General features: G+C 48.4%; 1 protein-coding gene across 1 annotated transcript in view; it reads left to right on the top strand.

Annotated features, from left to right (window-relative positions):
* The first annotated feature begins 1,856 nt into the window (after positions 1-1,856).
* LOC146830377 (forkhead box protein H1-like) overlaps positions 1,857-12,748 on the top strand; it is a 39,023-nt gene continuing 28,131 nt past the window's right edge. Inside the window, exon 1 of the mRNA XM_085604568.1 lies at positions 1,857-3,532. Within this exon, the coding sequence (XP_085460694.1) occupies positions 3,200-3,532 (333 nt within the window). The 5' untranslated portion in view covers positions 1,857-3,199. The remainder of the gene's footprint in view (positions 3,533-12,748) is intronic.

Genomic DNA, 12,748 nt, shown 5'->3' with positions numbered 1-12,748 from the left:
GGGAGTCATCTGGTCGCCCTTCCAAGGCTTATTGTGCCACACTTGTGCGCTGATGCTACCCCAATATACCAGAAGATGATCATTAAATGTATATATATTCATAGCAACCGACCCCTGACCAGAATAATTTCAACGAAATATTTCCCTTTATTGTCATTTTCGCTAGTCTCATGTTATTGAGAATGCAGACATGCTGCTGGACATGAACATCCAGTTGACCCTCAAAGGTCAGCCGTTGATCGCCGCACGTCCTTAGAGCCAGTCCGGCATGTTCTGTGATCTCAAAATAATGTTTTGAGGAATGATGGTAGGACACGGGGCTCCCAGGATCTTCATCACATGGGTCTCAACATGAGGCGCTCAGCAGTCTGATGTAACACCGCCCGCCATTATTGCCTATTAGCAAGCAGCATTCTGGGATTCGTAGTTTTCTCTTTACAGCTAGAAGTATGACATAAGAATCGCAACATGCTGCTGGGTAGGAAACGGGGCTAGTATAAGGTGTGACGCCTGACTATGTGAATTTAAACATATACACGTCACCGCTATGTCACTACCTTGTGGCAGTTAGTAAGATATTATACACAGCTGTTACTTGAAGAAAGGTTACCACAAACAATATAAAAATGTGGATTATAAACTAATTTGGACTATAAATTGTTTTTACTAAGTGCTTTATTAATGTGTTTTACGGTATCGAATTTCTTCTTGCCAGTGTATCGACATTGGAAGGATGAAGAGCTCAATTGATTAATTCGTTCATCATTGTAAATTAGTAATATTTTTTGTGTGCATTCCTCTCCCTTGCTTACTGTGTTTGATTTTGTGTTCTTGCCCTGTATGGTTTTACCCTACCTCTTCTAGTCTCCTGTTTGTTTTTGTAACGTTCTATTTTGTAACATTTCTCTCATCTAACGTAACTGGTTCTATTGTACAGCGCTCTGACACCTTCGGGTAAAGTCAGCGCTATATAAAAATGCATTAAATAAATACATAAATTGAATCAGACGTCTGGACAGCCATCCATTTTAAATGCTAACATAAGGTTTATTGTAAAGTGTGGTTCTCGAAAATGGTAATTTTAGGAAGGACAGTAAACTGCGGGAGGGGGGTATAATTACGCCTCCCCCACTCCATCAGTCATCCACGTCAGCCCCCCTCTCGCCAGCCTCCCGACGCTGCAGTGTGACATTTCTCGAGAGCTGTCGCCTTATCCAGATAACACAGCGCCCATTTGTTCAGGGTTTAGGGGTGACAGCTGCTGGCTCTAGGGGGCGAATCGCTGCAGTCTCTGACTTGCCCGGCCTTTACTGTAGTTCACAAGCCACGGATCAAATAATGAACCCAGCTTCTTTAATTCCGTTTGTTTTTGTATGGCGTTTGCAGGGTTATTTCTTCCTCCATGCCGCATAATTCTACCAGCACAGGTAACCTAAAAACACTGTAAAGTGGTTTGGGGCGTGTCATTATGACGTCGAAACGGTTCGCTGGGCAATACAGGGTTTCATACCACTGCATTTTTCAAATGTAACATGCAGTGTATTCGAATTTGTATGTGGGGTGCAGGGGGCATTATTTTAATGTTAGATCGCTGGCCTCACACACACTGCTGAGAAACATGTCCGGCAGCATTCCTACTCATTCTGTTTAGATGGCGCATACATTTCTGCGTTTTAGCTTCGGTTTCAGGGCACTGTGGGTTAATTCCGTGTCACGAGGCCTCGGCTGCTCCGGTTCCTGACTTTCCTTTTACAACTCATTGCATGCACGTGGGAAGCTCGCATGGCTTTAAATAAACTACAAATCCCAGAATGCATCGATTTGGCAATTAAAAGTAGATCAGAAAACAAAGGGTTTTCTGCATGGAACCACAAAGTATTCCCGATTATTGCAAATCTATGCCGTGGCTTCTTGACCGCCCTCTCCATTTCTGCCAGGTTCCTATGCCCCCACCCAGGGGTTCTTTCTTCCAGGCGCCCCCACGCCGAGACTGACTCCTGATAAGAGGCAGAGTCCTTTCCACTCAGAGAAGGTCGTGCTAATGCCGGCACAAACAAGATGGCGACCCCCTGCAGGGCACCCCTTCATGTCTTTGCACTCCCTTCCCAAATCCTTGGGTAAATCCCCCAGATCCCGGATTTGGGGTGTAATCGGCTGCCTGCACCCTTTGTTTGCCTTTATTTCAGTGTTGTTCTACCTCGACACAAACAGTGCGTGTTGTTACCCTTGGTGTTTGCCCTGTCCACAGAGAGGCCTGGAGCATCTGTCTCCATCCCTAGCTGAGCTGCTCCGCCCCCTGCCTCGACGCCCCCTCCTCCAATCAAGGCGCTTGATGCCCAGCGCTTAACCTGGCCATCACGGGGCGCTTTCCAGAACCAAAGGCGTTGTTTATCCAACAAGCCCCCACCCCTGCGTGCCACCAATCTATGATGCCAGTTGTGGGGTCATCAGCATGACAAAGCCCTGGGGTTTCAGCAGCATGAGGGGCTTCCTTTAACATATCCCAACATCCTTAGCAAGCCCGACCCAACCTTCACCTTCGGAGAGGCAGGACCGAGGCTTGGGGCGCACTCTGGTTCTAGCCGAGGCCTGGACGACTGAGAGGCCAAGCATAGTTGGGGCCAGGCAACCCGGACGAGCAGCAACTTAAGCCTAGTTTAAGAATCCAGCAGCAAGGGTTTCGAACTGGTCTCAGCAGCAGCGTTCTCAAGCGCCCCAGCAACATGGACTAGCAGCAGAGGCCTGGCTTCAGCAGCAAAGGCTCAGTCCTGGACTGAGCAGCAGCGTTTACAAGCATCCCTTCGACCCAGTAGAGGATTAGTACCCCGCACCACATTGTGACCATACAACTTGGACCAAACCGTAGCAGATGGCTAGCGCCATGAAGCCAGCGCCTCCGGGACCTGCAGAGACGCCGCACCCTGGATAAAGCGGCAGCTGAAGGTTCGCGCCATGAAGCCAGCAGCCTGGGGTCCCGCAAAGACGCAACATCCTGGACCAATCAGTAACCCTGCAGCAAATCGTACCATATGTGTAGCGCCATGAGAGGCGCAACACCTTGCACCGAACAGTAACCTAGCAACCTGGAGCAAGCAGCGGCACCGGCACCCTGGACGAATCGGAACTTTTAATTCCCTGGGCCCAGAACTGCACCCGTGCCCCAGCAGAAGCCTAGGGCCCAGAAGTACGCCCGGGCGTCATGGGGCCAGTAGCAGCCCAGGGCAGGGAGTCTGGTGTGCCCAAAGGGCCCTATCCTGGACGGCCCTTGCCCCCAGAGGCCGGGGGCTCCCCCCACACCGTGTGCAATGGAGTGGACCAGGCACCAATAGAGGTCCTGGATTCCGAGAAGGAGACCCTGGGGAGAGGGGGCTCGAGGGCGGAAGGGGACCACGCTCGGGGGGAGCAAGGCCAGAAAGAGAAGGTAAAACGGAAGAAGAACTACCGGCGCCACGCCAAGCCCCCCTACTCCTACCTGGCCATGATCGCGCTGGTGATCCAGAACTCCCCGGAGAAGAGGCTGACGCTGTCCCAGGTAAGCTGCGCCCTCCTATGAAGTGTTCGCCTCTAGGCTCACTGCATGCTGTTAACGCCGCCACCCCGAGCCCCACTTCCGGGGTCACACAGGCTGCGTTGACCAGCTCTCACCCCTGCCAGGGCACTGTCACCGGGACACCGCTCTCCTTTCCGAAACCATTGTTTTCAGGCTAGTCTGTACCAGCGCTTCTCTTTAACATATGTGGACTACAACTCCCAGAATCCTGTTGTAAAGCGAACGCCAAGTACTGATAACAGTGCCCTGTTGACTGTGCGATGCACCCCTCTCTTCCCAGTGTCTTAACCCATTAACAGCGCTCCTGCTACCCAACACTACCCACTTTTTAACACTTATCTTTTCCAAAACACCTTTTATTGGCGCCTCTTTGGAAACCAGTCCGTGCCCCTATGTACGGGGGTTAGTTCAGAGCCTCTGCGCCTTGCCCGCTCCCGCCAGGCCTCGGGGTTACCGCCTATCTCCCTTGAACATGAACCCTCCCTGGCCAGGTATGCGCTCTTCATGTTAAGAGGCGGAGCTGGCAACGAACATTCCCGTACATAACACGAGCGCGTTCTGCGTTTTGGGCCACTTGGGGGTAACCCGATGGCAGGTCGAGCTTTTACCTATAACTACTTTTCGCTCGGCACATTAAAAAAAAAACCAGTTTAAGTACTCCGGTTCCCAGTAGCACTGAAAGTAGAAGGTTGCGGAGCTGCAACACCCCCAGAATTAGGGAATAGACCAAAAAGGATGTGACACAAAACCATGTTTTCAGGTGTGTTTGTTCAAACTTCAAAGGGCTAACGACAAAATGTGGAAATTTTGTAAATTTGGCGGAATGAGTCTCTGGATTGGGCACAACACAGATTGGAATGAGGCATTACATGTATTAAACAGACAGGAGCCGTACAAAGCATGCTGGGACCTGTAGTTTTCCCTTCCTTGCTCTCTGAGTATGGATCCATAGTGGCTCGCGTGCGTGGTGCCTTGGACCGAACGTCACTCTCGTGACGTAGACCAGGTCACACCTGTGCTGCCCGGCAACTGCTTGATTAAAGCTGGTCCTTCCAACCCCCGCACAGTTCTAGATATCTTCAGCGCCCTATGAATATTCCTTTGTGCAGACGTTGGAAAGGTTCTTGACCCACCATCGATTGTCACAAACCTGTCTTCAGTGCCCATAAGGCGGTCTGTGGAGCCAGACCCTCCACCACATGCCACAGACACATGCCCATAGGACGGTCCCTGGAGCGAGGCCCAGCCCCTCCATCACTCGCCACGGGCGTGTTTTCAGTGCCAGTAGAGCGGTGTCTAGGGCCAGCCCTTACATGCCACCGTCCTGTCTTCAGTGCCCGTTGGACAACCCCTGGGGCCAGCCCCTTCATCAAATACCATAGATATGTCTTCAGTACCTATAGGGCAGTGTGTGGAGCCAGCCCCTCCATCACATGCCACAGACATATCTTCAGTGCCCATTGGACGGTCCCTGGAGCGAGCCCCAGCATCACACTCCACAGACGTCTTTAGCGCCCAAAGGACGATCCCCGGCGCCAGCCTCTCCCATCACGTGCCGCAGACCTGTTTTAGTGCCCAAAGACAGTGTCTAGAGCCAGCCCCCCCCCCCCCCCCATCACATGCCACAGACATGTCCTCGGTATCCGTAGGGCGGTGTGTGGAGCCAGCCATCACATGCCTCAGCATGTATTCAGTAAAGGGCGGTGTGTGGAGTCAGACCCTGCCCCAGTCATCACATGTTGCAGACATGTCCTCACTGCCCATAGGACGGTCCGTTGAGCCTGCTCCGGCACCTCCATCACATAGGACATTCCCTGGAGCAAGCCCCCTCCATCACATGCCACAGACATGTCCTCGGTGCCCACAGGACGGTCCCTCCTGGAGCAAGCCCCCTCCATCACAAGCCACAGACCAGTCTTAAGTGCACACAGGACAGTCCCTGGAGCCAGCCCCACCCGCCCATCTCATCCCAACGGCCCTGCCTTTGTCTCTGAAGTACAAGGGGAGCGGCGCCCATTGCGGCACAGAGTGAAAGGGCCCCGTCGGGAGCGCCTGTTAAGGCGCCCCTCCCCCCGCGGTTGCGGGTGGCAGTATCTCGGTTTGGTGATTGCTGTGTGCAATCGGGGTTGGAGGGGTAGTCAGGAAGGGTAAATGGCCTGCGGGGGCTATTGCTGATTTATGATTTAAAGGCCCCTACCTGCTCCCACCTCGGGGTTTGGCCGACAGTAATATTTTGCTTTTCGAAATAGCGCGATGTGGGCATTTTGAATGTACACGGCGCCCAACCACTGGGGTACCTAGCGCTACAAATAAGGGAGGGCGCTATTAACAAGCGATGTTCCAATTACAGACACTGGGCGAATGAAATGCGGAGTTGACTCCGCGTTAAAATCTGCAGCAGGCGCGCCATTAACCCATTGCCGATCACCTGCCCCACCCACTTACCTCCTGTTCTTCCTTCGGTAACTGTCTGTTTAGATGCAGCGTTTACTACCCTCAACGAGGCGTTGTGACAATATCCATTACACACACACGCCACACATTGGCAACTGAGTCCTACGTGTGTTGCTTCATCACATGAAAGAGATGGGATGTTTGTAGACACGAGGAATCTAGTGCAAACTTTTGCACACTAAAAAAAACAGGCATTTGTTGGGAAAACGATTAGAATCCGTTTAATGTAACAGTTTAAAAACGCTGTAGCTCAGAAATCAAAGAAACTTTCAGATGTAATCTTGCCTGTATTGTACCTACCGTCGGCAAAAAACATTTTGCCATAAATAGCTCCTTCCGGGGGATCAGTGTGGCCTATTAGACTAAGTGTAAGAAGTAAAACCCAGGCTTGGTTTTCCTTTTCAGGTCTCGCCTGAGCCAGCGCATGTGCTGCACTGGCGAGACTTTTAGTAATTGGGCATTGAAAAATCCGACCACATGCTTTTTGTGTGGCCTAGAGTGTGCAGTCATGCGCACAGTTAGCGCAGAGGTGCCATCTGGCTTTCCTCTGTCTTCCTAATTAAGTGCATTGCTCGAGGGCACCCTAACTGCACGGTTTGCGCGCGCACATGAACATTAGTTAATCACCCCTTCACGGCTTTTATTTTGCGTGTGCTTTAAAATATTATTATTAGCTATCTATTGTGAGACAATCTATGTTACATGGATGTTTTTTAAAACGATAGCATTTGTTATTCCCCCGTGCACTTTATTTCCCCCCAGAAGCAAGCAAGTGAGGCAGGGCAGGGCGACATAAGCAGAGGCATTTAGCAATGTATTCTTTTTTTATTGCATCCTCTCTATCTCTCCATCTCCCTCTCTATCTCTCCATCTCCCTATCTCTATCCCTTTCACTCTCTCTCTCTCTATCCCTTTCACTCTCTCTCTCTATCACCTTATTGTTCTCTTTCTTTCACTCCCCTTCATCACTCTGCGTCACCACAGCATCATTCAGCATCGTCTCCGCACCAGTCACCACCACTACCACTTCAACACCACCTCAGCCTGCTCTCGGAATCTGCCATCTGTTGATTCTCCCCTAGTGTCGGGCTGCCGCTAGTGTTATAATACAGGTACTAGTTCACAATCTTCAACCTCCAATTGTTTGTGCCCCCTCAAAAAAAAACTTTACCAACCACCATTGGAATAGGCAAAAACAAGTTGCCAGCATTGCAAGAACAAAAGAAAAATGAGGAAATTTTTTATTGTTCATACATTTTTTTTAATATGGTCGGTCTGTTGAACATAATGTCTTCTTGGTCCTATATAAGGTAACAAAATGCTTCTGACACTTTATTACAACCTTTCAGCATGCTGCACAGCAGCCACACTTCTCTACAGCACAGCTTAAACACATTGGCAAAGTCAATAGCTCTGCCTAAACACTTATAAGTCAATATAGGATAATGGGGTAACCCAGTTATGTGCAGCACCTGGGGATTTGTGCATTAAAGGAACAGTGGTTCTGCCACTTATTAGCTTCAAAAGAGCATACAATCTGCATTCAATATGATTTTATAATAAATTCATGTGAATCATGTATTCAAAAAGGAATAAGTAAATGCATGCACAGATAAACAGTATCAAATTACAAAAAGAAAACACATTTAGACAAAGTGTGAAATATTATTGAGAAAGTATCAACCCAAAAATGAATTTTGTTAATCTGTCTTGATCTGGGTGATCATTTACACTTGATATTGATCGTTGACGTTTCGACCCCTGAAAAAATACTAGTCTGTGAGGGGGTCTTCCTCAGGACTAAAAGAATCTGTGTATGGCCTTCTAAGAAGTTCCACCCTGAATTCCTTATGACAGCACAACAGCTTGTACACAACGGATGACCTTTATCTGGCGTTAGTCCTCACAATCTGTAGTAGAAATTGGTCCAAGGCACAGCCGTGCCTCTGTATCTCCGGCGTCTGACGCTCGGGGTTCAGGGAACGAATCACCTATAAATCCACATTAGATCTCACAGGGCCATCTGCCTCCTGAAAACTGTTACGTATGAGGAAACCAGGCTATTTACTTGCCTTTGAAACCTCCGGCCTCTGAGTGTGCCGTCCCAAATCCCGGATTTCACACTTTGTCTAAATGTGTTTTCTTTGAATCTATGTTGATGTGTCTCTTATATATGGTGTTGTGATAAGTAGTCATTGTTTTGTGTTCACCTCATGTCATTTATTTTTGTAATTTTATAGTGTTTATCTGTGTATGCATTTACGTATTCCTTTTTGAATACATGATTCACATGAATTTATTATAAAATCATATTTGAGAAACAAATGGGTTTTTGATTTTGGTTTTGATTGGATGTAATTAAGATGCATACACTTTTATTAGATGTGAGTCCCATCAGATTAGAGGGATATAAATTGAATGCAGATTGTATGCTCTTTTGAAGCTAATAAGTGGCTAAACACTTATAAGGTCCCAAAGGCAAGACCTATTGGCTATGCCAATGCTTGTTGAAGTTGTTGCTTTAATTCTGCTCTGTGTTCTGCCTTTCACTTTGGCTGCTGGCTCCTCAGAAGATAGTGTGACATTAGAAATCAACGGTAATAAATTATTACACTTGAGCAGCTACTTCATTTCTTTATTACAGGTGACTCGATGAGCCACAAATCGCCTGTAATAAGGAAATTAGAGAGCGCTTTCATACAGGGATTGCAGGATCCCGTGTACTATAATTAGGGCTTCTGGTTGTATAATATATTTTTTTTACCATTTCCGTTTGTTTTTTAATATTTATTTTTGGACCATCCTATTGGCATTTATCCATATTTATTTCGAGAATAAATTGAGTCGTAAAATGGTGTATTTCCACATTTATTTAACTTGTAGATGCTCACTCATACATGGATGCCTATCACGGTTTAGCAAATTAAGCAGCCGCATATGACAAAACACCACACCCACTGGTGCACATTAGTTTTATACTACAAATATATATTAATATATGCCTGTATTTAAGGAAATCTCATCCTGTTTTTTTTTTAACCCCTAAGCTGTCTGTCTATCTGCTCTGTTTTTGCAAGGAAGCCATAAAAGACAGCCTGGAAGGTACGTCACAAAAAGTACTTTTCCGTTTTTAAAAATAAACACAGGAAACGCATTGTTTTCTGTCTGTATTTATCTGTAAAAGTCAGAAAAAAACAGACAACTGGGAGCATAATGCCAATACAAGCAACAGGTCATGACTGTAAGACGGGGGTACTGCGGTGCCTGAAGGTAGTATGGTGAGGCGAGACGATAGTGAAATTCGGCAGGGCAGCTTCTATTATGTAAATTTATAACACGCGTAGACGCCCCAGCAACGGGGCGTCCCAGCGCTAAACCATAAATAGCATTGCAGGGTGGAGAAAAGTGAGAGGCACCTGCTAGACCAGGAAAAGCCAGGTTTTTATGGCTCTTCTAAAAGCTGCATGATTCTGGAAACTCCTGATGGTCACAGGTAAGGAGCTCCAGAGTGCTGATGCCAGTGCTTTAAAAGACCGTCCCCCTGCCCTAGCTCTTTGGACTCGAGGGGCGCAAGAAGGTACAACTCCAAGGAACGCAGCGTGCGGCGCGGTGTATATGGTGAGAGCAGAGCTGATAGAATATAGGTGATTGGTGGATGAATATTTTGTGGGCAATGCATAGGGTCTTGAAATCTCTTGTCCACTGACAACCAGTGTAATTTGGGGATGAGTTTTGATACTAGCAGGACTTGGGGGGCGCAGAGAGTGTGTGCTGCTGCATTTTATACCCTCTGCAAACGCTATATCCCAGATTTCTTTGCACCTAGATACAAAGAGTTGCAGTAGTCTAATCTGGACAGGATTGTGGCTTGCATTATGATCTTACTTGTTTGTGGGTCAAAAAAGCCTAATAAAGGCTTGAGTCCACGTATAAGCCCAGAACAAGCCCCTGCCACCGCTTTAGTTTGGGCTTCAAAGGTCAATGCTCTGTCAACCCATATGCCCAGGATTTTTACCACCTCCTTAGGCAGGGGCGCGGACCCCATTATGTCCGGCCACCACTGGTCTGTCCATAGATGTTTGTTTCTTCCCAAAAACAAAATATCGGTCTTGCTGGCATTGAGCTGTAGACAGTTGGCTGACATCCATTCCGCTACGGCCAGCATATCATCCTGAAATGTAATTAGGTTGTGATTGGATTTGTTAAAAAAGGAAATAACCAGCTGAGTGTCATCAGCATAAGATTCTAATGACAGTCCTCTGCTTTTTGCCAGCACCGCAAAAGTTTGGATGTAAATATTAAAGAGCGTGGGACTCCATGTTGATTCCTGTGGAACACCATCAATATGGATTTAATGCTAAAGAAACTTGCATCTCTCCACCATCTAGTACGTCACGAAAATTAACAAATACCTCATGCATGTAGATCAGATGACTAATCAGTAACTGCAAAAATATTGCTATCAATCTACTGCTAAGTCTACTGACTTGGAGAAAGATTGATGATCTGGAAGATTCCCATAGGAGAGACAACCTTCGAATGTTTGGCCTGCCTTTGGGTTGGAAGTTGGTGAGAACAACTGAGAGCTTGGATCCCCCTCAATCTACACCGTAAAAAAACAAATCTGGGTGCCATCAGACAAACAAATTCATAACGTTTCCTTGAGTTATGATCTTTAAACCATTGTGATGTAAAGGTGGAACACATTTTAGATGGTACGAGGAAAACATAAAAATGTTGTATGATAAAGTGCGAAGAAAGACTTTTTGTAGACTCATGTCCAGGGACCAGTTCATGGTGAAAGGGCTCTCTGGCCATTCAAAATATGTTGAAGAAACAAAATGTCCTGGTTTATTTAGTGGAGCACCTCTGATTTAGGGTGTTGTAGGGGGATTAGTGGGGGAATCTAGTGTCTCCTGAGATCACAGCATTTTAGACTTTTATTGCCAGCGTTCCAGAATCTGAGAAGGCCACTTGACTAAGGACTGTTTGTGCCCTGCGTTGATGAGCTGTCGACTATGTCTCTCAGTTCAGATTCTTTGTAGCCCACATGTAAGAATTAACCCTCTCAGAAATGAGTCTGAGCTGCTTCCACAATATGTACGAAGCCGTTTTCACTGGGCTGCCAGGTAGCATGGATACCTCTTGAGATGTACCAAGAGGGAGTTTGTGTTGATCTACCTAATGATTTGTTATCCACGTATAATTGTGAGTTTTCTGAGCCAATGCAGCTTCTTTACATGGTATAACTCATTTTACTAACTTGGTGGTGTAATTCTGTTCTCCATTCATGATATGGCTGTTTTGTGTTGGAAACAACACCCAGCTCCTATTGTGGACTTGGGTGTGTACAGCACCCAGCTCTGTGTAGACTCTGGTCGGGTGTTTACAACACCCTGCTCCTCTCTGTAGACTTGGGGGGAGTACAACACCCCGCTCCTCTCTGTAGACTCGGGGGTGTACAACACCCTGCTCCTCTCTGTAGACTCGGGGGTGTACAACACCCAGCTCCTCTCTGTAGACTCAGGTCGGGTGTGTACAACACCCTGCTCCTCTCTGTAGACTTGGGGGGTGTACACCACCCAGCTCCTCTCTGTAGACTCTGGTCGGGTGCGTACAACACCCTGCTCCTCTCTGTAGACTTGGGGGGTGTACACCACCCAGCTCCTCTCTGTAGACTCGGGGGTGTACAACACCCTGCTCCTCTCTGTAGACTTGGGGGGTGTACACCACCCAGCTCCTCTCTGTAGACTCTGGTCGGGTGCGTACAACACCCTGCTCCTCTCTGTAGACTTGGGGGGTGTACACCACCCAGCTCCTCTCTGTAGACTCGGGGGTGTACACCACCCAGCTCCTCTCTGTAGACTTGGGGGGTGTACAACACCCTGCTCCTCTCTGTAGACTTGGGGGGTGTACAACACCCTGCTCCTCTCTGTAGACTTGGGGGGTGTACAACACCCTGCTCCTCTCTGTAGACTTGGGGGGTGTACACCACCCAGCTCCTCTCTGTAGACTCAGGGGTGTACAACACCCAGCTCCTCTCTGTAGACTCAGGTCGGGTGTGTACAACACCCTGCTCCTCTCTGTAGACTTGGGGGGTGTACACCACCCAGCTCCTCTCTGTAGACTCGGGTCGGGTGTGTACAACACCCTGCTCCTCTCTGTAGACTTGGGGGGTGTACACCACCCAGCTCCTCTCTGTAGACTTGGGGGGTGTACACCACCCAGCTCCTCTCTGTAGACTTGGGGGGTGTACACCACCCAGCTCCTCTCTGTAGACTCGGGGGTGTACAACACACAGCTCCTCTCTGTAGACTCGGGTGTGTAGACTCGGGGATGTACAACACCCAGCTCCTCTCTGTAAACTCTGGTCGGGTGCGTACAACACCCTGCTCCTCTCTCTAGACTTGGGGGGTGTACACCACCCAGCTCCTCTCTGTAGACTCGGGGGTGTACACCACCCAGCTCCTCTCTGTAGACTTGGGGGGTGTACAACACCCTGCTCCTCTCTGTAGACTTGGGGGGTGTACAACACCCTGCTCCTCTCTGTAGACTTGGGGGGTGTACACCACCCTGCTCCTCTCTGTAGACTTGGGGGGTGTACACCACCCAGCTCCTCTCTGTAGACTCAGGGGTGTACAACACCCAGCTCCTCTCTGTAGACTCAGGTCGGGTGTGTACAACACCCTGCTCCTCTCTGTAGACTTGGGGGGTGTACACCACCCAGCTCCTCTCTGTAGACTC

This window comes from Triturus cristatus, chromosome 5_1 (genome assembly GCF_964204655.1).
Source record: "Triturus cristatus chromosome 5_1, aTriCri1.1, whole genome shotgun sequence".
NCBI lineage: Eukaryota > Metazoa > Chordata > Amphibia > Caudata > Salamandridae > Triturus > Triturus cristatus.
Note: the sequence above shows the minus strand (reverse complement) of the source record. Positions and strands in the feature narration are given on the sequence as shown.